We start from the raw sequence: 27,516 nt of genomic DNA, 5'->3' as shown, positions 1-27,516 counted from the left end.
AAACAATTTATTTGAAAAGAAAGGATTCGTTGGACAAAACGGCACCATCAATAGCAAGAATTTTATAATTTATTTTCTGATTTTTTTCAAATTGGTATAAAATTTTTAATATCCGAGAAAATTAAAAAATTAAATAATAACATGTGTAAAGTTTGACGAGCGAAATTGGTTTCCTGCACTTGCAATGAACGTGCAAAAAATTCACTGTCTCTGAAACGTAGTATAAATAATAGGAAGGATGGATAGGAAATAAGAAAGAAATATTAATGCAAGTGGTCCTGAAAAATTTCGTGCAGTGTGATTTTTTGCAAACAAGAAAACGCTATCTTTAGCTTAATCCATTCTGTGAGCAAATTTGCTATATTCAAAATTATTATTTAGTGCTCCTGCACAGACCAAAATTTTTACAACCAATTTCTCCTCATCCTAAAAGAAGCCTAATTAAATCCTTGCGGCAATTCTCTGGCGCGTTGAGAGCGTTAATAAGCCTCGTTTGCAAATTGAGTTTTGAATGGGGAAATTCCGTGACCTGTAGCAAATTTATGCGGCTTCAGTAGACGGACATAAATTAAAATCAATTTACTAAACGCCAAGAATGAAAGCTACGTGATCAGAATTCAGAGACTTAACTTTGATAATTGCCAAAGTTTTGAAACTATTTTGTCAAGCCAATCGAATAATAAATTTGTTGAAAAATAGTAATTCAGAGTGATCGTGACTGACAGCAATTTATTGGAAACGAAATTTTATTTTCAATCAGAAATTTTTTCCCTTTCAACTTGCGAAAAACACGATAAATTCGTTTCAACAAAAATGCAAATTTTTCAATTCAATTTCCTTTGAGCTCGCGAGACAGCGGAAATTTTCCAATTTAGAGCTCTGTCTCTACTAAAAGGGTCAAAACAAATAGGAAACTCGTCTTTGCGTCACACGTCGGCTTGATTCAGCTCGTCCATGTGAATTCGAGCCGTCAGTAAAGTCTATTCACGTCTCGCCGGGCTGTAAAACTACTCTCGCCTTGAATTGGATCCCATCGCTAACTTTGCTGAGAGCAAAGATGAAAAAATATGTACACGGACGGTCTGAAGTTGACTCGAGGTTATAAATCAAGCCACGGCGCTCATCCCAATGTACCTTGCGCATATATATTAATCTCTACCAAATTCCAACACACGGAGCCTGGAAAAATTCATTAGGCGCTCTTGATTAATGCAGGACGGGGTGGGGGTGAATGATTAATATTCTCACGGTCTTTCTTTATTATTAAACCGCGTGTTTGCGAAGAGGGAGTGTCTCTGTGGGATTAATTCACCGCGTTAAGCTTTAATCTTACCTTTGCGTCTTTTCCTGAAAAGTTCGTTACGCGGCTCTTGAGACAATATTGTCTCAAGTGGTGCTGAAAATGAAGCTATGAACAGGTAGAGGCGCCGTACACGCTTGGCGTTTTATTGTTTGCGGCTGATCCACATTTGCATAAACGGTTCTTGGTAGACAATTTCCACTTCCTTTTCAAAGAACCTTCCTTTGATGCAACAAAAATAAGTTAAATTTTAATTAATTAATCAGAGTAACCCAATTAAAAGGTTTTGAATTGAATTAATTTATTTCTACCAAACTTATAAATTTTGTATGAGCAAACATTGAATTTCAAATTAAACATGCTGAATTTTGCAATCACAAATTAAGAACAACAATATTAGAAATTGCAGGAGAACTTTAATTTAGATGAGTGATGTGGGTAGGAGCCTTTTGACTCTGTGATTTTGACGTTCACTTTGTTATTTTTGCTGTGCATTGGACCGCGGCATGTATGTTCGCAGGGAAAAGCAGCTTTTCAGCATTAAAAGCGAGTCTGAGCGAGTCGCAGTAACGAGGTACGCCGAGTGATTGTTACACACAACTATGTGGTTTCGCAAGCCCCTCACCGGAATTAATCCCCGCACGCATCCTGGCGATGCGTCCTTTGAGGGATTTCATTCACCGACTCGTCTTGTTGATGAGTGCTTCAATTATGGTGACGGCTCCTCGGTTCCTCACCACTGCGGAGTCACTGGCGATTGCCAGTATTTCTGCTTTCAAATTTTATTTCCGCACAATTTCATTTTATTTGTCTATTCAATCATGATTTATAAAGTTCAACAGATATATTTGATATACACTCTATTAAAGAATAGTCAAATTTATTTCACATCATGTATTCTAAAGTTAGTTTAAAAATCATAATCAATGATATTTAATTTTAGTGTATAATGATGTTAAATTATGACTTTTGACCAAAGCTTCTTAGCAAAATTTATATTTTTTCTTTTTAAAATTTTATAATTTTACAAAAAAAATAAAATAAAATCTTTATTTAATTCTAATATAGTATAAGATTTTTAATCATTTTAATTGTAAAATTATTTTTAAAAATAATTAAAAATGTAAGCATTATAATGTTCATGCTGAGAAAAAAAATTAATAATAAAAAAAAATTATATATTATTGTGATTATTTAATTAATAAGTTATAAGGTATTATAATTAATTTTGATACCTGGATAAATAAAAACCAATTTAAACATTAATAAAATTATATTTTATCTAGGTAATCAAAGAGGGGCACAGTCAGATTTCACAAATGCATAAAACCCACTCCAATAAAATGTTTTAATATCTATAACATGTTGGGTTAAAATCTAATGACCAGAGTAAACAGCTTTGATAGATTTTGAGTACGTAACCACAGAGATCTTGAGCGATTCATCATCGCACATTACGTAAACACGTATTTACAGCCGACGGTGAAAGTGACATAAACTTGATGCACACCAACCGTTGATCACACGCATTCATTAAAAACACGCACTTTGTCACGGGCGCAGGAAAACAGTCAACGCCGTCGAGTCGTTTGCCAACGACACGGCGGAATTTCGGCTGCAATTAACGGAATTGAATTTGCTCAACGTAATCGTCCCAAGCGCAAATAAATCGCGGCCTCTCTTCCTCGCGCACCCTTCATTGTTGCTGCTGCGGGTTGTTCAGAGGGAGCAGCTCGTGCGCCTCTCGCCAGACCCCGTTCCGGTGCCGCGTGTGGAAACTGCACCCGGCGGCCCGTTGGTATTCGGAAACTGCTGAAACAAACATTTCAATAGACGTGAAGAGCTTTTTTGAACTGAATAATTGATTAAAATAAAAAGAGAAGTTTTTTCCTTGGGAAAACTGTGCAAAATTATTACTTTAAAAACGTGTAAAATTATTATTTTTTACACTGAAAAAAAAAATATATTTTAAATAATTATAAGATAATTTTTTTATTTCCTGAATAATTTTTAAACAAATACAAACAACATCATCGATTCATGATGACTAATGAGCATTTGAGCTCTAAAAAATAAAAATAAACTTTTAGAATTAAAGCGTCTTTAGGCGCTTTTCGTTTTACGGTTCAATTCTGAGGAGTGCAAAGTTTTGTGGTGGGTCCTTTATTCCCTCTGCGGAAAAAATAACCATTTGGTTTGAACCAAAGTTTGAAATAATGTTTCTCCGCTCCATTTGCTCAGTTTGATGCATGGGTGTTGACCCTAGGGGAGAATTATTTTCGCGGAAAGCTTCGCAGGAAAATTTATTATTTCCTGAACGAGACGCTAAAAAAAACAAGCATTTTGTGAACAAAGGCGGAAAAAAGATTCTGCTCAGCGGTAGGGGTGCGTCTAAAAGTGTTAACCCTTTTGGAGCAATTATTAATTTGTAATTTACCAAAAAACCGCTGCCAAGCGCAGATTGATTGGGTAACAAAAGATGTCAAATTAACACGCGCGTGCTTCAGCAAAGAAGCAATTTCAGGCGTGGAAAGCGCGAATTGTGCCTCTTGTTTTGAGTCTGTTGCCTCCAGAATCGCACCCGCGCCTCTCCTGCGCATTCTGGCTGCAGGCGCTTGTAGAATATTAAATAAGGGTGCTCTATTTTCATATACAGGCAACCCTCTTGACAAAAGCTCAGCGTTTTGAAAATTCCACTAACAGGAATGTGTTTTTTATCTGCAAAAAATGGCTCTTTGATTTCTAACTTTATTTTTCCGAATTTTATTTAATATTGCTTTGAAAATATTTGCTCTTTATTATTAATTTTCAATATCTTTTTGTACCCTTTTCATATAATTATATGGAGCAGTTAGAATATTGTTTGCTTAAAATTTCAGAGAATGTTGTCAAACTTTTTCTTCCAAATATATTTGCAAGAGACAAAGTTATTTCATGAAGCTAAACAATTAATTAGAAAGTAGCGTCGAAAGTAGACAAATTAAGTAAACTTCCTCCTCAGTGCAGAAATTAAATTCTCAGAAAATCTTACCAGCACGCATTTTAGATGTACATGTAATAAAACATTGTTTGGGCAAAACAAAGAGAAGCAACTGTGAAACTGGTTTTGAGAAGAAAATTTTAAATTTAACTAAGAACTTTTAGAAAGCAAATTGGCTTATCAAAAACAGTTAAATAAACGGCATATATAAAAATTTTAAGTCCTTATATGTGCGCGCACTTTATAAAGAGATAGGAAAGAGCTTGAATGGGTTTTCAATAAAGGCCGCGTGGTTGTTAAATTCAAAATCGACATTATATTAATGTGCCTTTGAGATATTGGTAAAATGATTAATACTCACTTTTGATGGTTTTTATTGCTTTCAAATAGATAATAAGTAAATTTATAATTTTATTTTATTGAATTGCGGAAGAAAAAAAAATATTTTATTCGCAAATTTACTTTGCTGACATATCAAAGACGATTTACAGTTTTGAGTGGTAACGTTTGTGTCTATTCATTGCACCCTTACCACACAAGAAGAACTTTTACTGACCTGTTGACTGGCTGACCTCCCTGCGGCCGGTCCTGTGCACACCAGCGCCGGGGCAGCACATCGTCTTGAGCGCCCGCCGGAAGTTCTGTCCGCTGACGCAGTAGAGCACGAAGTTGATGCCGAAGTTGGTGTTGAAAAGCACGTAGCTGATGTGCTGCAGGACAATCAGGTGGCTGAGCCATTTGTCCCCGGGGGTCGGCGGCTGCAACACACAAAATAAATTAGCCTAGGCAAATGTTTGCTCGGCGCGTCAAAAGTGACATTTGTGTTCGGGCCGTCGCAAGGGCACCAAATCGACCCTGGCAAATTCAGCGCGAGTAATTTATTGTCCGTCCCCTCCGTGGCAAATTTGTTCAGGCATCGAGTAATTTACGTCGGGTCGAGTCGCAAATCGCCGATGCAAGCAGCGGCTCAATCAGCTTTGATCAATTCGATCAATTGCAAATTATAGCGATGGGGTTTGCTGAGAGAGGTGTCATTATGCTAATTTGAGCTAAAATCAAACTAGCCAAACAATAGTACTCGTAATTTTTTTTTTTAATTAGCTACAACAGCCGGATTGATGTGTTTCGTGGATTTCTTGTAATGGATCCATTAATATTAATTGCAAGGTATAATTTTTTATGTAAAGGTTAGAATAAATTTTCCAAACGTAAATAATTAATTTCATTATGAATTATTATTTATTTTTATTTTTTAATTTTTATTTTTGGTAAATTAATTTGTATTTTCAATGATTTATTAACGAAAGTTCATTAAAAATGACGTAATTTTTTTTTTTTGGTCAGGCCAAGACAAAGTGTCTTGTCGGCCTGTGCCCTTATTGAGCTTGCGGAAGGCAAGCTCCAATCTTATATTATTTGGGTATTTGTTTATTTTGTTTTTGTTTTATCTTTATTGTCATCAATTAATCATCATTTATTTATTGATTCATCATTTATAAAAATATTATATAGTTATTGATTTGATAAAGCATAATGCGCAATGAGCTAAAATTTCTAAAACAATAAAAACAAAAATTGTCATTTCCGCCGCAGTTACAGCAGGTAATAGCTTTGCGAAGTTTCCCGTTCCACAACTCGCACTTCTATCCGCAGTATCTGTACACCTGCTCCGTTAATTATATCAGTCGTCCTTTTGTAATTGTTAATACGCGGCCATTCACATGCTAATGCAGCTGCCGTTCTATAAAATTGACCTCTTCTGAATGGGTTGCAAAATTTCATTTATGGCAATTAGTCGTGGGTGGATTTGCATTTGCGCACGTTTCGTAGAACTTCGTATGAACTTGTTTCACAGAGATTAAATTGGCATTGTTTGAGGTTGCTTTCAACCCTTTTCTGTGATGACAATTTGAAAATTCAGCGGCAAGAAAAGTATGATAAGGAAAACAAAGAAGAGTGGTTCATATAATTTAAAGATGGAAAGAAATGTATCTCGGAGGGAGCAAACGAAGCTTATCTTTTATTTTAATTTCACTCTCTCGTCTCTCTTTCCCAAACCGAGACTACTTCCTCCGTAAATATAATTCTTTATTCGTCTCGTTGCGAATAAAGAAAAGTGTAGGCGGATTCAAAATGAGAACTGACTATGAAGCAAGTCGTCTTCTTGTATGTACAAATAAAACGCAAAAGTGGGTAAAAAAAAAAAAAAAAATGGATGCAAAGCAGAGTAAAAGTTGACATGCGAGCAATTGTGACGCGAAGTCAGCGGTGCATGACACGCCAACCCTTTCATTGCTCGCTTGCCCTGGCGCACAGAAACAAAGGCGCACACCTGTCTGGCTTCCCTGACATTGCAGCCGCCCCTATTTTGTTCCCGCAACCAAATCGCTCCAAGGTGATTAGAGCTTCTGCCCACAGACAATTGCCTCCCTGCCCATTATTCACAGACACGCATCCTCACACCCGACGAATGCGAGAAACTCGCCCCGTGCAAATCACCCCCAGCAGGAATCGATCGTTAATCAGCTGCCTAAGTTTTATCAGCATAATTCTAATTTAGAACGTGTGCGTCAGCTATCTTGAGTGACTCCATTTATAGAATTAGCAAAGTACAGATTTACATAATATAAATGTTAAATTCACGCCTTTTTTAAAAGCGATTGCTCTATTGTGCATATTAAAATAGATGAATTATGCTACATTATGAAATTATTTATTTTTCTTTTGGAAAAATTTGCTGACATTTAAGGTCCAATTGAATAATTTTTTTTTCAACAAACGTTATATTTATTTGAAAATATAATCAAAATTATAGCAGCCTGGGGGAGCTCAAGTGTAATTTGATGAAACATAAACACGAGATCGGGTACCCTTGCTTAAGTTTTGCTGGTTTCGTAAATCTGTAGTTAATATTTATCTTTGATCAGATCAGTTTCGCATGAGTGTCTTAATTAAGGATTAAGTTCAAGACAAAGTTTAATTGAGTTTAATGAAAAATATTATTGATCAATTCCTATGGTTATAATCTGCAACCGTATTTTAGCACAAGTTTTTCACATGTTCAATAAAATTGACACTTTCCCATTGCTAGTATTTAAAACAAAAACTAGTTGGAAATGGTAAAAAAACTTCGTATTCACATTATAAAAAAAAATCAAAATTAATTTTCTCAAATAGAGAAGAATGAAGCAAACGTGCTTCTCACAGCTTGTGTAAGCCATTTAAGATCTTTGTTATAAAGAACGAAGTTTTCTTAAGCAAAAACTTTGCTAATTCTTGAACGCGCAGAGATTTGCCGTCCGTTCTTCGCATCTACTTAATTAAAGTGTCACAAGTGCAAGAGCCGACTGAGATGTGTTTGTTTGGGAGCGCCCTTCATTATTCCGCACGAAGTTCAAATTACAAAACGGGCTTGCTTTTCGCCATGAAAAGGACTTGCTAACTAACTGCCACACAAGTATAAAAAAGAAAAAAACCAAATTTGTTTCATTCACACCTTGATGAAGACCCAAAGGCGGCAGACGTACGAGGGCAGGTTGAGGGCGACAAACACGGTCGACACCAGCAGCAGCATTTTCGTGATCTTTGCCTGCGTGTTGGCCGAGTGTTGGGCCCTGATGGCCCTGGCGTTGCCTCCGTGGGTGGCCAATTCCATTTGCTCGTTGTTTCTCATTAGAAGCGCGCTGCTCACCCTTTTGTTGGAAGCGCTGCTCAAATCGCTCCCAATGCTACTGAAACAAAATTTTTTAATTTGTTAAATTATGTAGCTTCAATAAAAATAAACTTGCTAAGAAAAGTTAAAAAAAAATTATGATGTTTCACGAGAAATTAAATTTTAAATGGAAGCAATCAAGCAAGAAGCATCAATTTATTACATATTAATTTGTCTTTTTTTTGTTATTTTTCATGATGTTTTTTTTATTGTACTATTGTTGACAGTTATTTTGAATAATTTTTAACACATATGTATGTAAATAAATAATATAATTCAAAGTATAATAAAAAAAATTATTAGAAATTTAAATAAAATATTTGTGCAAAAGGTTAAATTTATTTTTATTTTATTATGATTTTTGTTAAAATTATCTGTGTAGTATATTAACTGTAAGATAAAGTATAAATTTATTTTAATGAATTGTAACTGTAATATTAGTTCATGAATTTTCAGGAGAAAAAAAAATAGCGCTTGATGGTAACTTTCGGCAAAAGGCTTTGTCAGCAAGTCGGAGGATTGGAAAATTAGTTTAGGCAGATCATTTTTTTTTATATCTCACAACAAATATTTCTTCTGAGGGTATTCAACTGGAATTCAGAAGTAAGCAATCAGAAAAGAACAACAGGGAGGAGGAAAAAAATGCATATCCCTTAAGAAGGTTCTGATATTTTTCCAATAAAACAACCACGTCACGAAGGCTCATGCATATTGATTACATTCTCGTCTACATTGGCAATATTATGTTTGCCAAGCACGGAATTTATTGGTCAGTGGGTGTAGGAAGATGAAAAAATTTATTATTATTGTTATTTATTCCAAAACTTCAAATCACATGCATTGTTTATTTAATTTTTGAAAACAATTTATTTGAATCATGGAATTTATATGGATTTTTTTAATGCTCAAGAAGAATGCATTTTCTAGCAATATTTTCGGCATCAAATATAATTGCAAAGTCAAGTGGAACCAATGCTCGAATAGCCCTTTATCGCTGGCAAAAATTCCTCAGACGCGTCCTACACGCTTGGTCAAGTTCATAAAATTCTGAATCACATGCTGGGAAAATCGATGAGCATTTGCGTCAAGTAAATAGTTCATGTCGCACCGATATTTCCTCCTGTGGCACAAATTATAATCCCTCATTTTGCAGGCGGAAAATATAATTAGAGAGCACATCTAGTGTAATTAAAAGTTTCTTTTGATCAAATATCGAAAAAAAATTGGTAAGCAAGTAGTTTTTGGTTACCTTTGTCTACGCTGCTGGCGAGTCATTGCGCGACGAACTTTGGCCAAATAGTAGACCGTGCACGCGATGCTGGTGTTGAGAACTGTGATGGCCAGCACCGGCAACACAAAGGTCAGCACCGTGTCCACGTAATTAAATAAGCTCGCCAAATCCTCATATTCAGACCGCATCGCACAAGCGACCTGAAAAAAAAGATAAAAAGAGACACATTCAGATAATGACATTGTCATTTACATACTTATTATATTAATGTGCAGTTTATGGTCTATAGGGTCCCATATTGATGAAAAAAATTTAATTTATGCATTCAATCATATTTAATAAAAATTAGCTGAGCATCCACGCTGATTAATTTAAAGGTTCTTTCCTTGCAGCAGGAACTTTCAAATCCGGCGAAAAAGCCACACACATATGGGCGCAAAGTCTGATTCTCATTTCACACATTTTGAGCGATGTCTGTTGACACAGAGACTGATTGCAACAAGGGTGCCTGGCCTGTTCTCAAATAGAGTGCTCTTTCCTCTTGTTAGCAGCCAACCCAAAAGCCACAAAAGACTTTTTTATTTCGGCCTTACTCTTGCTTTCAGAGGCTGACCAGCACACTTGCTGCAGTCTTTACTTTTAATTAAGCTCTTGCCGCGGTTGAAAATTGCGTTAAAAACTAAAAACACATTGTGCAAAACTAATTGCCAAACCCAAGTTTGCTTTAGCACAGGAAATAGCTTCTTTCTTTGTTTGAATTCCAGAAAACGGAAAAGTTTGAATAACAGGCAATTAATTTGCCGTGGGAGTTTGAATAGAGAAATGTGCTGCTTTCGGGCTCGATTGGAATAAAATAATGAGAGCTAGGAATTCTGATCACGTGGCAATTATGCTAATAAGTCTTCAATTCAATTTTGTCTTGCAGAGACGTTTTAATTAATAGGGCACTCAAATTATTGAATTATTTACATGCAATAAGTCTATTAAAAAATTCAATAAGGTTGTTATGAAAAAGGAAATATTTTAAAATATTCATTTTCTTTCATTAAACTCAAAAGAACCAGAAGAAAACTACTCTAAATTTGTTGCCCCTATACCCACTCGTAGCTCTCTTATTTATAAATTAGGTTTTGCCTTGCCAAGCCCACGATATATTCCATAAGTATTATTATTGCAGCTTTATTGCATTATGGAATGTAATCACTAATCACATGTAATATCTCCCGTGCGACCCACCCATTTACAATTTTGTCAAAATGAAATACACAGCAGGGAAAGAAAGAAGTTTAACATATTTACAAGTTATTTTTGTAATTTACATACTCCTCCTCAGTGTAGAACTTGTGAAAACTAACAAATTTCTTTAACAAGCCCACAAACTGAGGGTATCTCAACTCCAATCGAATAGATACAGGCAAATTATTATACAAGCGCGACAAGCAAATGAGCGGATTTTGCCTCGAAATAGCACACGTCTGGACCGGCACGTACAACTCAAACTTCTCACGCGTCTCATATGCATGCACATTTCGCGTTTTCACAAAATATTGAGGGTATTTACGCACAAATTTACAAGCCTCAATCAAGTAAATGGAAAACAGTGGTAAAACATCAAATTTTTTAAAAAGAGGCCGCGCCGAACAAACAGGCGTCGGACCAGGCCAATATCGCTCGCCGGCCATCGCACGAACAAGGCGCTTTTGTGCAGTAAAAACAAGATCTCTTGCCTGCTCTGATCCACCCCAAATTACAATGCCATACTGCATAATGGAGTACGCATAAGCATAATAAATCATGAGCAAGTGCTTTTCGCTAACCAACTTCAACAAATTATTTACAAGGAAAACAGCACTATGCAACTTGCCCACAACATAATCTGCATGCTCCGTCCACTTTAAATTTTCCGTGACATACAACCCAAGAAATTTTGTCATTTGGGCAACACAAATAGACTTGCCATTCACATAAACAAGGGGCGAATCAGAAAACAAGGCCGCATTAGGGTGCCGGAAACGCAAAATTACGGATTTACTCGCATTCAGCTGCAGACAATTATCAATACAAAATTTTTCCATGCAAGATGCAGCTAACCGTGCCGCACCAAATAAAGCACAAACAGTCCCACCTTCTACCAACTCGCTCGTATCATCCGCGAATTGACAAGTTTGCGATTCGTCAAAAAACAATACATATCATAAACCGAGCCGATGAAAGTAAAAGGGGAAATAATTCCACCCTGCGGAGTGCCGCGCACAACATCCAACTCCTCGGAAAAAACGTCTCGCTCATCATTCCCATCTAACGCTCGCAATCGAACTCGCTGCGACCTGCCGGTGAGAGCAGATCGCAACCAGTCCAACGCCACGCCACGCACACCGCGACGCTCAAATTTCTGCAGGACAAGGGGAATGCACACAGTGCCAAACGCATTCGAAAGATCGTAAAAAAGCCCCACCGACTTTTGCCGGCGCTCGAGAACATTATGCAATTCAGTAAAAAACTCAAACAATGCCGACGCCGTACACTTCCCACGAACTAAACCATGCTGACTCGCAGGAATTAAACCATTACCCGCAAAAAAATTAGCAATACGCAGGAGAAAACAATTTTCAAGAACTTTAGAAAAAGTCGGCAAATTCGCGATGGGACGATAATTTATTGTCTCGCGCCGGTCGCCTTTTTTATAAATCGGAGTCACAACCGCTCGCTTCATTTGCGAAGGAAAACAGCCAGTGGAGAAAGAGCAATTTACAATGTCAGCCAGCGGCGCTGCCACACTTGCTGCCACCTGCTTGGCCAGAAACATAGGAATATCATCAAAACCAGCAGATTTCTTTGCCGCGAGCCCACGCAAAATCAAAATTACTTCTTGCACACCAACAGGGGTCAAAAATAAATTATTATCAGCCGCCGGTGTACGAAACTCATAATCACTCAAATCAGCCTCCGGTACTACAAAAGTCGAATTCAACGCATTGGCTATTTTCTCCACATCAAAAGTTATTTCCCCTCCAACTCGCATCTCCTTAATGTTATCTCGCGACTTATCATTGCCAAGAGTACGGTTCAAAATAGACCAAGACGCTACAGTTTTATTTTGCGCATTGGCAATAAACGCATTATTAGATGCTCTAATTTCCGCCTGCAACTGCTGTTTATACGCGTACTGGTCCTTCTTAAACTGCAATTTCTGCGGATGGCGCGCCGGCAGCCGCTTTACAGCAACACTCCTTTGTAACAATTCACGACGTCTCGCGGCAAGCAAAGGAGACAAAGCAATTTTATTTTTCCTATTTGCTCTCACAAGTTTCCTTCTGTTTGGAAAAAATTTATTAAAACCGTCCAAGAAAATTCTCAAAAAGGAGTCGTATTTATCATCAACTGTACTGGAAAGTGCAACAGTGCGCCAATTTTGTAAATCTAAATAACCTATAAACTCAGCAATTTTATCGTCCGAAAAAATACGAGACTCAATATATTTATCTCTCTCCTGCGGTATATTCAGCTTCATTGAAAATATTACGGCTTCATGATCGGAGAAAATATTAGATTTTGCTGCGCATTCAAAATCATCCAGATCACCTGGACCGGAAAAAATTAAATCAATCGATGTCTCGCTTGCACCCGAAATTCGTGTTACCATATTTTCATTCGAGAGATGCAGCTCAAATTTTTCAATTTTTTTTTTTAATTATTGGGAGTTTTTATATCGCGCGGTTATTTCATTAATGGATTCCTTACGTACAAATTATTAAATGTGACAGAGAAAAGAAAATTAATCTTTCCAATATGCTGATAAAAAAAATACAGTTGAACTTTTCAACTATCGATTTTTTCTGTAAGGGAAACAGGCCCTTCCATCCCTATAAAGTATGAGACATAACAACAAAAGACAAAATGCATGACAAGGCCTCATAGTTTTGTGAAGCTAGAGATGCAAATATTTATTAAAATCGTTTGCACTCATCTTTTTCTTGTTGACGATACACAGATTAAATTACCTTTCTTGCAAAATAATTTATAAATCGTTTCTAAAGATAAGCTCAAGCTTCTTGTAACAGCTTGTCAGCAAAATATGCGCCTCAAGAAAAGGAAAATTAAAAACATATCTTAGAGTATAATTTAGAGTATCAATGGTGAAGATCAAAATAAAATTGCTGCTGAATTATTATTATCTATAATTAAAAGTGCAAATCACGCTCCCTTTGTCCCAACTAAAAGCTGATTTTCCTCTGTCGCTTCCACCCTTCATTCGCGCATGCAAAGGTTTAAGGTATGCGGGCAATTTTTCAGCCCGTCTCCCGCACATGCCACAGCGCATAAATAACCTGAACGCTTTAGATGAAGTCGTGTACAAATGACATTAAAATGAGGCAAAAAGAGACCCAAAACGGGCAGCGAAAACTGGCTGCCTTTTTTCAAAGTGCTTCTCTTCTTTTCTCTATAAAGAAAAAAGCACTCATGGCCTTCCGCAGCCTGCAAAATTTACAAATTTTCTCTTGAACTTGCAGATGCAGAAAGGGAAAGAAGAAAAAATTTATTCAATTAACTTTGAAAGGTTTAGTTGGAGCGAGCAATAATTATGCGGAAGTTTTTTTTTTTCAAAGATGCTGCCTTTGAATTTTTCTAATTAAAAGCTGATTTTTATGCAAATCGCATCTCAAAGATTTGCTGGATATAAAAGAGGAATCCCGAAGTTCTCAAAATCCATTCGTTCCGCACCAAGTCGCACTGAACAAAAGTTCTGCAGTTTCGCCACAGGCACCAGAAATGTGGTAATTAAAAAGCTGGGTGGTTCCGAAGAGTGATAAATTATTTTGGCACGTGGAGGGTGCTTTTTGACCCAAACTCCCAGGTTGGAAAAGTTCAATTTTAAATGGAATGCAAACAAGCAGTGCTGCGTGTAGCAGTGCATGTGAAAACACAAACCCTTTTTCAACAAACAAGCGTTTTGAATGTCAATATAAAGGGCGTGCGTTGGAAGTCTCTGCTGTTGTATCAGCCGGTGCAGGAAAAAAAATTGGTTTGCAGTCAGGAGGGAATTTCGATCTAAAAAATTCACAGTGCAGACGAAAAAATATATATAAAAGTTCTTTTTCAGACCTCAGTCAGAACCTGCGGGAATTCCTCGCTTTTTCAAATTGATTTGTTAATGGTAGGAGCTCGAAGATAAGAAGGCTTTTCCGCAACGAATCTCCCGACCCTTGGAAAGCTTGTTAAATAAATTGCAATGGACATTTACAATGGACCAAGCGGCCCTTGCAATTTGTTTGGATTCACAACTAATGGTCTTTCCTTGTCGGTCTCGCCATTATTTATTCTCCAGCATCTCTGACCAACTCCTCATGATCTCATGGCGATTGCATGTTATTAATGGCAAAAAAATAAAATAAATGAAAAATTGGGGTGTGGTGGAGATATAAATAAAAAGAAATCAACTGAATAAGTGAAGCTTCAAGGGAATTTTTAGAAAAGAGGAAAAATAAAATGTTGAGTGATTCGTAAGGAAGATGAATTGTTTAAAAATGTATTTCCATCATTAAAATCATAATGTAAAAATAAACTCACCAGGAAGGTCACCGAGTAGAAAGAAACTATTATTATGGTATATTTGATAGGAAAATATTAACCAAACCTCATTAAAAAGTCCACGTTGCCTACTTCTTTACGTATTTCCCCATGCAAGGGAGATAAAACCGAAAAGGTTGTATACATGCTTACTTATTCAAAAGTAAATTTCGTTTGTCCTGCGTCTCCCATGGCAAACTTCATCCTTTCGTGCAAATCCTCCGCAGGGTTTATTTCCGACATCAGTGAACACGTAATCCCTTAATCCCTCTTAGCCTTTTCTATGACACAACAGGGTTATTGTTTGCTGCCCGCCGTAAAACAGGATCTCACATTTACGCAATGGTACCGTAGCTTTCTGACCGTGCGGTGTAATGGAATCCGACAATTTTTGCACAACGCGGCTGTGGCGGTTTCATCCGTGCGTGAAAAGTACCCTTTGGCTGCTCATTATCGCGTCTGTGTTTTTTTTAACGAGATAGAATGGAAAAAGTTCAAACTAGCCTTCTGAGCGGATTTTTTTCCTGCTCATAATTAAACTTTGAAAAGCGCAAATTGGAATGTATTCATGTGGATAATTAATTTCTCTTTGCTTTCAAGATAAAGACTATAAAAATCGAAATACTTCAATTATAGTCTAAAAGAAAAAAGGATTCCAAGACAATTAGCCCTTTTGGTGCAGTCAATGGTTTAATATTTTATGCGAATCATAAATGCAAGATCAATATACATTAATTTAGATTATTAGTAGAAACCAAAATTATATTCAATCAATAAAAAAGTAGACAAATTGGATGCATCAGAAAATAAGAAAATTAATATGCCAGTGAAACAATACATTTATATAGACCCAATTAATTCATATAAATATTAGCATGGTAATTAATTAAGTGACCTAGAAGAGACAACAAAAATGATTTCTAATTTTTAAATTTTAGATAAAAGAAATGTTAATAAGTTTACAGGGTCATAAAAAATCCATAAAAATAATTTTTAAAATTTGTTGCACTTCTTAAAAAATATGCTAACAATAAATTAAACAAACGTGACTGACCTTATCAAAATCACTGATGTACACTGGTCCGGTGATGAGCAGCATGGGGAGGTTGAGGACGAGTCCGACGAGCGTGACGACGGCGAGGACGGCCCTGGCCCTGGCGACGGTGCAGACGGCGGGTCGGTGCAGCGGGTACTTGACGGCGACGAAGCGCTCGACGGTGAACGCGACGACGAACCACACGCTGAGGAAGCTGCACACCGACGAGAGGTACATGATGGCCTGGCAGGCGCCCTGCTCGTTGTACAGGGCCACGTCCACCAGGTCGAGCCACACCATCAAAATGCCGACGAGGTAGCCGGTGTCGCTGATGGCCAGGGCGGCCAGGTAGTAACTCGAGCTCAGTTGCCGCAACTTGGCCGTGCTGAAAACCACCACCGACAGACAGTTGCCGGCCGAACCCAGCAGCACCAGCGCCGGCGTGTAGTACAGTTGGATGGCCAGCACCACGGCCCCTTCCGGACTGCTGTCCAGGGTCACCCCACCGAAGGACCCGTTCAACGGGGTTGACGTTAAATTGGTGCTGTTCATTTTTCTTCCAACTCGGCCATTCTGAAACAAACAGTTCCGAGTTTAATAAAAGGTACTAATTTGATAAAAGCAGAGTTCTTTTTTATTTGCTTTTGGGGGAGAATTATTAAATATCGATCGCTGGCCACCAAAGGCAATTTCCAAACCAACTGTTGGTGAGCGAAGAGTGTTGATTAAAATGATAATTGCTTTCACAATCAGCCAACTGGTCTTGAAAACCATTTCTGCGAACGCAATTATTATTTTTTTGTCCGGAAAAAGGTACAAATTTGTGCTCAACCAAAAGAAATATATTGGAAATGTCAGCAGAATAAATTTTAATGGTTTTCCAATATTATCGCTGCTCTCGCAGTTCTTCCCTTATAATCAAAGCTATTGAAATACAGAAAGGCATTTTTCGTTACAAAAATCAAATGCGTTATTTAGTTTTCCTATTATAGAAAGCACAATTATTTGTAATTCATTCTCTAGCCCTTAATTGGGTCATTTTTCATTCAAATGATGAGAATTTGGATTAAAAAAGGAAAGGATTCCAATATATTGAAATATCTCTTATTTCATTACCTCACAATTATCTACACAAATTATTCTTCTTATTAAGCTTGCTTTTTAGGCCACTTTTTGCTTGCGTAACCTAAAAGTGCAAATGTAAAATTAAAAATCATAGAGTTCTTATTTGAGAATATTATGAGAAATACTTAATAATTATGTTTTCATAAGAAGTTAAAAGCATTTTTTACAATCGTTTTAAACACTTACTAGAATAAAAAAAATTATATACAATCATATCAACAACTTTTTTTAAATAAAAAATACTAATAAAAATAAATTAATGGTCTGTTTATTAAAGAATTTAAATATTTATATAACACATAATAATATGTAATAAAAAAATTTAGATTTTATGATTATAAATTAATTCTGTTACTTTCATGTTTCAATTAGTGATGCTATACAAATTACAAATCCAATTTTGAATTATTATTATTGAATTAACTGGAATTTTTTATTTTATTTTTTTTATTTTTTTTTTGATTGATAATTCAATTACAATTAAATGATAGTTTCTGAATTTAAAATGGTTGAACAAAAAATTAGAAACCAAATCATAAAAGTTGTGTTTTTGATTAAACCTTATTACTAAGATTTAAAAAAAAAATGTTAATTATTAGTCCAATACTTAAAATCACATTCAATATTCAAATGTTGAAAAATAAATTTGTTTGAAAGGAAATTCTTGGCTATTTTCCCTGCGCAGTCATTACTTCAACGGGATATTTCAAAGGTATAACTAAAATAGGTCGCAGCAGGGAATAAATATTCAGGGATGCAATGGCAATTATTACATCGAGGAATGCGGTCATGTCGTTTCCTTTGGGATGTGCGTATGTACGGATGAGCAAACGGCAGTTAAAATGGAAAATCACATGCATCGCTGAGCGTGAGGAAATGCATATGCTTCTTGTTTATGCATTTATAGCTATGTGATTGTTTATTGCGTCGTCTTATTAGCAACACACGTAGGGTTGCTCTGGAGTGATCACAAGGACAAGTCCTTTGTGCGCCTCGTCAGAACGACAATTGGTTCCAATTTGCGGCAAAAAGCAATAATATCGTGCTCGCGCCCCATAAATAACGCCAGCTGCTGATGTGGCTGAAAAAAGGGTTGCGATAGCGAGCGGCATCGATTCGATAGAATTTTTATCAGAATGGCAAGGGATGATTTTTTTTTTGCATCATGACGAACGTTACATTCACTATCAGATGCTGCGTTTGTCATCCGAAGTGCAAATGCTTGGAATTTTGCAGCGTGCGCGACATTAACTATTTAAAGGAAAAAGTGCGACCGGAATGATACCGCGCTCGTTATTGCTCTCGACGGACTGAAATTTGGCTTCGTTCCAAGCTCGCCTGGAGTGTAATTACCACAGCAATATTTCCCGTCGTTTTCTCTGCATACTTGAGTGCCGACAAAAAGCTTAATTTTAGGCAATATTGCTGCGAGCTTCACTTGTGGTAAACAAAACAAAACATTTTGAAGCTTGAAAATATCTCGCAGTAAACGTTTTTCTTTGTAAAGAGAAAAATTAAATATAAGGCCTAATTTTCTGATGTAAATTTCTGCGTATACATGCATTGAGAAAAAAAGGTTTCAAAATATAAATTGTTGATAATTGATTATAAACTCTCAAAAAACGATTTTCGCTTTTCCTCTGAAACCTCAACACAAGGCCAATAATTAGACAATTTACTTAATTTGAAAAGAATTAATAGATAAAATATATAAATCTTTGTTCAGTTATATTTTTATGAGTTTAAATTCACTCCTGTCTTTCCAAAAACGTAAGGCTTAATTAACAAACAATTAAACTTGATTTAACGCTGGGTTTTTGTTGATAAGCTGAATGTTTTTTTAAACAAAATTAAATTTTTATCTGTTTAAAATTAAAAAAAAAAAAACGCGCGCGTGTTTTTATTTTAATCCCATATCTTAGCTTATTTTACACAAAAGAGAATTTTTCTCTTGCCGCATTTTCAATCGAAGCCGCATCGCTCAGAATTTTACATTGAGCTGAAATTTTCATATTCATCAGATCCGCCTATCGCAAACAGAGGCAACGTTCAGCTCAAAAGCATCCGCAAACAACAGAGTTCTCAACAAAGTCTTGCCCAAAACCGCAATAAGAGCAAAAAATGCTACCAAATTCAAAGCGTTGGCTGCAAAGCGCGTCCTTGCGGTTGTGAATCTCTCTGGATGTGACATTTTTTCTGTAGCACGCGGAATCAAACTCCTATCTTTGCAAATAAACGTGGGCGCATTCGGCGGATTCCGAGGTTCCATCCTTGCCACTCAAGAAATGACAAAAAAGACATTCCATTCAAAAGACCTGGGTTGCATATAATTATTATGAAATTCTCTTATGAATACAAATTTTTAATATGAAAAATTTTAAGAATTAAAATTTTAAGAAATTTTCTTGAATACAGATTACTAATTCATCCTCTTAAAAAGCGATATATTTCAACGCCATAGATACAAATTTCCTTTGGTTAGCTTGTACTTTGTAATTCAATTTGTAATATCAGCACAGCCGCAGGCATAAAATGCATTTGCCACCAAATGCGACACAAAGCTCCTATAAATCATGACTTCATCCTATACCTGGCCGGATCTGCCGCCCACGCGCGTCACTGGCTGTTGTGCAAACAGCCTGATTGATCACTCGCAAGATGAAGTACGGTGGTGTATTACATCAATCCATTCCATTCAATCCCTTTCTGTCGAAAACTGTTCAAGCAAGTGTATCAGACTGAATTGTAAATTACCGTGTTTAAGTTGATAAAAATGTCTCTCTTATAGTAAATAATTTACTCTGTCAATCATATTCTGACATTAATTATTAAATATAATTTTATTTAATCTTCTGCTTAATTTCCATGGATAGCTAATTATACATCAACGGTCTCTCATCCAGCCGCTTTATTTGTGCACAAAAGCAGATTTTGCAAACGCTCAGGCAAAAGCTGGCAGCCGCAGATATATAGATGGGCATTCATTACCAAATCCCTTTCAGCCACCGAAAAGCTAGTTGGCCACATTTGCATCCCAAATTCCAAAGAGCAAGAGGGATGGATGATTAGCAAGCCGTCCAATTAGTTCTCAATTAAAGCATCTTCCGTCAGAATCTAATAACCTTGTTTGCGGAGGACCTCTCTCGATTTCATGCTTGGACAGAATATCACATTAATGATGGGGATTGACGTCCTCAAAAATGTAATCTGCTCTGCTTTCGCCCAAATATGCTTGTTTGTTATTCCGTTTGTGTTTGGGTTTGCTCAATTTTGTGAGTCGCGTTTTGGACAGATTGTGGCACAACCGACAAAAAAAAAATCAATTTTATCTGTTCTGCTGATTTGAGGGATTTTTTTGTACAAATAATTGTAAATGAAATTAATAATTAAATTGATTACTGCTTTACATGGAAGCGAGTAATAAATTTTTCATTAATTAAGTGACTGAAGAAATATAATTAGTAAAAGGATATACATATTTTAATTAAGAACAATACAAAAAAATAAATATTTTTAATATTTTATTTTTAAAATGTTTTAATGTTTTTGAAGTGATAGGTAAATTCTTCGTTATTTAATAATGCAGTGCAGCTAAAAATTTAAGAGGGTTCAAAAGAAATCAATGCATTTAAATATTCTGTGTTCAAAGATTTTAAAAAAAATCTAGGGCCCTTGTATTTTGTTATAGTTTTATTAGACATAATAATATTTGACCCTTTTTACTGCCAAAAATCGTTCTTGCTCTAAAGTATATTGCAAAATATAAAATACTATATTTCAAATTAATTTCTTTTTCTGTTCTTTTTACACAATGCATGCTGGTTCTGTTTTTAATTAATTTCTTCCTCCACAGAGGAAGATGAAACGAAATCTTTTCTCCCCCACTGTTTCTGGTTCCTTGTATCTATGATTGAAATTTAATCAGTTTACAATCAAGGGAACAAAAAGCATTCATTTTTGAGGTCTGATTTTTGGAAGTTTCGCTGCGCAAACGTCACCACTCGTAAAGATTTCATCTTAACAACTTTTTTGTAAGTGCTGCGAGTTTCCTTCTTCATCCTCTTTCTCAAAAACATTATTTTAATCAGTATTCGGGCAGGTTATGAAGCAGCGTTTTCAAACCTCGCGACTTTCCAGTAATGCGCGCTCGGCACGTACGGAGAGAAGTAGAAAAAGTCTGAAAAGTTTGGCAGTTTGTTTAAGTTTTTGCAACTGAGGCAAATTCTTGCTGAAAGGGATTTTTACAATCCTGCCCGAAACTTTTGACTGCTTTTCTCTCACCATAAAGTGTTATGAACACGCGCGCATTTGGCTCGCGTTATTGATACAAGCAGCATCGCATCAGTTTTTATTCCGTCCTCCTGTAAAATCTGATGCCGATGGCATCAATAACGTCTACATCTTTCCTTTTTATATTCCACTTACAAACTGCTGCTTTAAATTTCACTGCGCCTCAAAAGGCCCGATCAATATTGCCAGAAGCAGAAGGAGAAGCCTGTGCACAAGAAAATTTAGTTGCTATGTTGACAGTATTTTGCAACATGCAAAAAATGTAATATTTAAAATAATTATTTTGTTCTTTTCTTCTGTTAATTAATAATGAGGGAAGGTTAACTAAAATTAGCTCTCCCGGTATAAAAGATGTTGCGAGACTCCCAAAGAGTTAAAATTTATTCCGCTGTGGGATAAATTTTTCTTATAACCCACGTCAACGGAATAAACATTTATCCGGCGCTATCAGACTTTTTTCAAAATTTTGCAAAAAATTTCTATACTAGTTAAGGTTGCAGTGCGGCGAGTATTCAGATAGTTATCGCGCCTCTTGATATTAAATACGAGGCTATGAGTTTCAGTGAGTTTTTCACTAGCACTGTGTGCCTATTTTTCTCGCAACCAATTTTTCACTATTGATTGTTCATCTGACTTGTTTGGAGAAAAATAAAATGAATTGAATTAAATTGATTTTATTATAAATCATGTCAGAGTGCGAGTCGGCACAGCTTGCGCCATACCTCTCAAATTCTGGGCGAGTCGAGCCAAAATGTATTAATGATTCTCATACCAGAGGCTATTTGTATCCACAAATGAGCATTTGATTCCATTACGGTCGGCAACCCACTGATCAGTAGAATGAAAGCACCCCAATCACAGAGCCACGGGGCTTTTTGTGTAAAGGAAAAAGGAAGCTATTTGACAACAATGATTCTATTTTTTATAATATAACCAGTTTTGAAATCTATTCTATCACAAATTTTAGAAGGAAAACGCAGTTAGAAACATCATTAATACCCTATCTTTTAATTTAAAAAAAAATGGAGGTATAAACATTGGATATTTTTAAACTAAAACTTTTACTTAATTTTAGTTTTTTTTTTAAAAAAAGATAATTTTTGAAGATTTCAAATATTTAATTTTTTTATTTTGAAAGTGTGTCGCGTCTCGCTTTCGATCGATATAATTAATTAGCAATCCACTACTTTGAGGTCACAGCAGCAGAAACGGACAAGTGGCTGAACATGAAAATGAGCACTGGGTGGAAATCAGAAGTCATGCCTCCTTCTACCAATTATTCTCAAGAAATAATGCAGTATAATTAATAAAATATCGGTGGCCGAGGAGGAAACACGGGTAAAAAAATTAGTTGAGACAGAAAAATGCTGGCAAGAATTATGCAGCCGAGCAAAAGTAGTGCACCGGACGTTGAAATTGCACTTATCGCAAAATCACCAGCTAAACCAGCTTAACATGATAATTTTATTCAAATATTAAATTAAATATTTCATAAATTTTTTATATTTCCTTTCATATTTTAAATTTGTACATTAAAAAAAAGAAGGCCAAATATTACATTAACTTTATGTGTATTGAATGTTAGGATATAATTATTTTATTCTAATTTCGATTTAATCTCACTCAATTAATAGCGAAGGAAAAAACATTAAATTAATTATTTTGAAAAATTTTATAATTTATAGTTTTCTTTCATACTGCAAATTACTATTATTAAAAGCAAAGGCAAAAAGCGTGACAAAAATAATTGGTGGCTAAACTCGCTAATTCTGCTTGCACCGCTACACGTTGGCCTGCACGACAGGCAGCTTTAAAATTCTTTGCAGATGTAGGCAACCTAACAAAACCAAACTCACTGAAAAGTTTATATAATTTTGCCGCAAACATAATCCGAAATTGATAAACTTTGTAAATTTATATACGATTTTCTGCCATTTCTAAGACACTTTATAATTCAAAATTATTTCAATACTTTGTGGTATCAATTTCTATCCAAAATTTGTTTGGTTGGTAACGCATTATTGTTTTTCCAGCCCGTTCCCGCCTCCAGCTGTCCATGTCCAGTGTCCAGTTCCAAGCAGCAGATGAGCAGAGTCAAATCGGGTATCGGGCTCATTTGTGTGTGTTTCGTTCGTGCTTTCACTGTAAATAAAAGACTTTTTTCCTCGAAAAAGTGTTTGCGGACCGACATCGTCCTTCAAGACCATTTGAAGTTCTGAGGCCAGGGCTGAAGACGGGGTTTCGGGCTTCAAACGTTCCCAAAATCGACCAGAATCTTCCGTAAGGTATATTTTATGCATGTACATTCAAAACTGAATGTATGTTCACGTCACAAACATAAATACATGGCATAAAACATAAGTATTTTTGTTTTGATAGCGAGGCAAACAATGATTACTAATTTCGTTCCATTCAATTTCCTAGGGAGGAAAACTGCCCCAGAGCAAAATGCTAACACATCGTGCATTTCGACTGGAAAAGTCCTTAAAATTTCAACCTCTGTCCCGACTTGCGGATGCTGGGTTGCCTTGCAGTAAGCTTCGGCTCTCATCCACGGAGGTCTCGTCGAAGACGGACCAAGGCCAAAGAAGACGATGGAAACTGCTCAGGTATCTTTTATTTAATAAGCATTTTTTTCATTCTTTCTTTTGCCTTCAAGTCAGAAGTAACATATTTATGGGTTTTTTTTCTTTTCAACTTGGATAAATTAATTAATTTACTATTGATAACCATTCCTCTTAATAAATCAATTAAAATTTCAGTTTCAGTCAGTGGGGCTGCAGAAAACTTGAGAGACCAATAAGTCGAAACTGCAGAAATCAAAGGGAACATTTTGAACTGAGCCTTCAATCAGGAAAGCAAACCCCATCGCCATCAGCAAGCTGAACATGATGGAGTCACCCTGCTCAAGACCTTCATAAGGTCAGTGGCTGATTATTATTTTTATATTTTAAATCTAAATTGATTATTTGGCACTTACTTGGTGCGTTTCCCTAATGTTGTTAGGACTTCTGTTCTGCCTTTTTTTTTTAACTTTTACCGACTTATACGTTGTTGCTGAGGTAACCTCAAGAGTAATAATTTTGAAAAAAAGTAAAATAAATTTCATCGTTAAAAGCTCGTATTTTATAAATTATTCTAAATTTTGTTGTATTAACCGAAGAAAAAAAAAATGAATTAAAATGTTTTCCTAATTCAGTTTCAATTCATATTTTGAATAAAAAGACGGAAACAATTTAGTGACTAAAGAAGCTACAGAATTATTCTGTAAATTACCTTTAATTTATATGCATCAAGAGGCATAAACGTTGAAACAATCTTCGTTCTCACCAAATGTTGCGTTTATGTTCAACATTATCGATAAAATTCTGGAAAAGTTACACTGACTATTCAAAACTACCCCTATGCAACAGCCTCCTTTTTTTAGACTGAAGTTTGCCAGCCAACAAATAATTAAAGTACTTCTAACAGTTCCAACTTCCAAGCCAGCGGCTTTAACAGCGTGGGTGGCAATTTTCAGTGCTGTAATTTACGAGAGTCTGCTCGCAGCTGCGACCTTCGTTCAATTAGTCCCTTCGCGTATTGCAAATATTGAACGGTACGGAAAGGAAAGAACATGTTCTGATTAATCCCCAGAGAAAAAATTTCTCCAGCAAAAGAGAGTAAAGGGAAAAAAACGAAAAAATCCCTCTCGAGCTTTTCTACTTCAGAATTCCCCTAAAAACGTGCCGGGAAAATCTCTGCTTGTGGCGCAGGTAATCGCCACGGTACCTTGTTCCAGATTAAATCATTCAAAAGCCGCGCAGAGCGAGAATTATGATAGTCGCGGTTATGTAAAGCTTTGCTGGTTTTGCAATTTAAATCGAGAGACCCATTCACGTTAAGAAGCAGCGCTTGTGCGTGGTATTTTGCGCCGAGAAAAGACGGCTCGAGGCACGTAGCCGTCTTGAAAGGGGAGGATGCTCTGGAGCTGTATATTATTTATTTTATTGCTTCCCTTTGCTCTTTCTTTCCCGTGCAACACTTGAGACACGTGAATGGATGCGCTCGACTTATTCACCGAAGACTCCACGCCCCAAGTGTTGCTCGTAATCAGCAGCAGCATCCTCAGAGTTATCATTAGTGGTTGGCTCTTGATTCAAATCCCACTTGAATCCTAGAGATTATCTAATGCAGGTGCAACGTAATTCAGAATAGAAAATCGGCATTGATTATATTTTAAATAGTAAAAGAAATGTACGAAAAAATTCATTAATTTTTGCGTGGTACTGAGAGATTTTAATAGTTTGATGTGGAGGATGTTTTTAACTCATTGTTGCTCCTTTTCGTCTCTACTTCCCACATGCGTTTACAAATAATGATTACATTTCCCCGTACAATTTATTTCTTCAGCACAAAACTTCAATTTATTTGGCTTCCCACGTAATAATATTGCACCTAATTTTGTATGAAAAAAGGAATGCAAAATTAATTGATTAATTAGTTTTTTAATTGCTTAAACAAAAAAACTTTCGCATGTGCATTTTCCTTTGTGATCTATCAATTAACTCAATTTGCAACTAAAACGAGGTCATAATAATTATACTGCATAATATTGCGTGGCTCGATTTTTTTTTAAAGTGGGAAGAAAAATTGTTGCGACGGAAAATTTATTGCAACAAGCAGCGATAGCCACAGGCGGTTCATTAGTTCAGATTCTCTATTCTCTAAAAAATGATACAATGGGAGGGAAAAGGTTCACATCAATGATTTCATAAGACGAAAGGAATGCAAATAGAAATATAATTGAAATCATTGAGCGTATTTTACGGCAAGAAGTTCTGCAGCTATTTCGTGATTTATTCCAGTTTGCTCAGGCTAAAGGGGAAGGCAAAGCATTTTTTCCCTTCAGCGTAGTAACCTAACGGGATAGTAAAGATAATGCAATTAAATGTGTTTAATTAAATTCTCTTTAAATGAGCATCTCAATTTATTAAATTTTAGTGGTCATAAAAAGTTTAAAATAATTTAAACTAAAATTTTCAATATAATTTCTGCAACAATACCTAAAAGTATAGTTATTTGGAGCATAAATTTTATATTTCCGTAATACGAATCTTTAAAAAATGTGCCCGTTATTTATGTATTCAACGGTGTGCAATGTAATGATGATTGAAACTCACTTTGGAACAATGGGTATTGATTAAAAAGTTGCAAGGAAATTCGTTACAGGAGGAAAAATAAATCCACAATGAGAGTCAGTGAAAGTGACAAAAAAATATTTTGTGGAAAATAAAAATCTTGTATTTTGTCCTTCTTTTTTTTCTAAATGAAGCATAGTCAATAATATTTTTTCTATTGTTATTATGTGTATTGAATCTATGATAAAACAGAAATTATATACACTTCAATTTGAACAAAAAATTAGCATTTTAATCATTTTGTTTTTAAATCATATAAAAATGATATACAGATTTTTCTAAACTATTAAGATCTGAACAAAGCGAGATAATTATGTATTTTTTATAAAAATATAAAACCATCAAATACGTACCTGAAGTTATGATCTGAAATTTTGTCCAGAGCACTTATCTAATCACAGCGACTTAACGCGCACGCACATTGTTAACTTAACGCGCGGTGGCCAAAACTGCCAACAGCTCAAATGGCGTGGCCAGATCACGTTCCGCGTGCACTTTGGGAACAGAGAAGACTGAACGTCGCAGCCTCGCAAAAGAGCGGCGCCCGCCTCAGGATTGCAAACCGAGCGCATGCGTTTGTGCAGAGCGCCTGCGATGCGTCCGACTCGACAAAAAAACATTGCTCCTTTGACGTTGTTCAGGATAGATTCTTAAATAATGCCTCTCCAGTGATGATAAAATAATCCAATTAATTATACGTTCTAGATCAAACGTCGACGGGATTTTGCAACAAATTGCTTTCTCGGCAAAGTGAATATCGTTGAAAAAAGTAATAATTATGCTGCTAAACACAGATTATTTAGTCTAGGCTAAAGAAAATCTACTGAAAGATTCTTTTTTTCATTACTTTTGATGTGATTACACGCAAAAAGTATGCCTTGCTTGGACGGTGGTGGCTTTTTGACGTCATCTGCGGGCAAAATCAATGCGTAATATACTTTCCTGAAGCGACAATTTCGCTTTTTTGCGACAATGTTTTTGCTTTTGTAAAAAGCAAGGATTTACAGAGACTTGACAGCTCGTCGGTTTTTACATTATATTATGGAATGGGATTGTTCTGTCATGCGTATAATGTGGCAAAAATATATAGTTTT

General features: G+C 36.0%; 2 protein-coding genes across 6 annotated transcripts in view; one reads left to right on the top strand and one right to left on the bottom strand.

Moving 5' to 3' along the window:
- The window catches only part of LOC132195103 (atrial natriuretic peptide receptor 1), a 145,608-nt gene that overhangs the window by 20,541 nt on the left and 97,551 nt on the right, over window positions 1-27,516 (top strand). The window contains exons 2-5 of one of the 4 annotated variants that reach the window (XM_059616856.1): window positions 23,276-23,360; window positions 23,417-23,527; window positions 23,667-23,851; window positions 24,005-24,164. The exons of 1 other annotated variant lie outside the window; for it this stretch is intronic. The gene's annotated coding sequence lies outside the window, so the exon portion shown is untranslated. Of the gene's footprint in view, window positions 1-23,275; window positions 23,528-23,666; window positions 23,852-24,004; window positions 24,165-27,516 lie in introns of all 4 variants that reach the window. 2 more of the 4 variants (XM_059616857.1, XM_059616855.1) reach the window with 2 other exon arrangements.
- On the bottom strand, window positions 2,598-26,915 carry LOC132195107 (neurotensin receptor type 1-like). Of its 2 annotated transcripts, none has more exons than XM_059616864.1 (6): window positions 26,776-26,915; window positions 15,846-16,400; window positions 9,242-9,423; window positions 7,777-8,011; window positions 4,837-5,038; window positions 2,598-3,109 (listed from the first exon to the last, which is right to left on the bottom strand). In XM_059616864.1, exons 2-6 carry the CDS (start codon window positions 16,377-16,379, stop codon window positions 2,997-2,999), a joined length of 1,266 nt encoding a protein of 421 aa, XP_059472847.1. In that variant the 5' UTR covers window positions 16,380-16,400; window positions 26,776-26,915; the 3' UTR covers window positions 2,598-2,996. The 2 variants fall into 2 exon arrangements, with proteins under 2 accessions (XP_059472847.1, XP_059472848.1); XM_059616865.1 differs by having other exon boundaries at window positions 7,777-8,008.

Source organism: Neocloeon triangulifer, unplaced genomic scaffold, assembly GCF_031216515.1.
Source record: "Neocloeon triangulifer isolate White Clay Creek 2 clone unplaced genomic scaffold, ASM3121651v1 ptg000009l, whole genome shotgun sequence".
NCBI classification, from domain to species: Eukaryota; Metazoa; Arthropoda; class Insecta; order Ephemeroptera; family Baetidae; genus Neocloeon; species Neocloeon triangulifer.
Note: the sequence above shows the minus strand (reverse complement) of the source record. Positions and strands in the feature narration are given on the sequence as shown.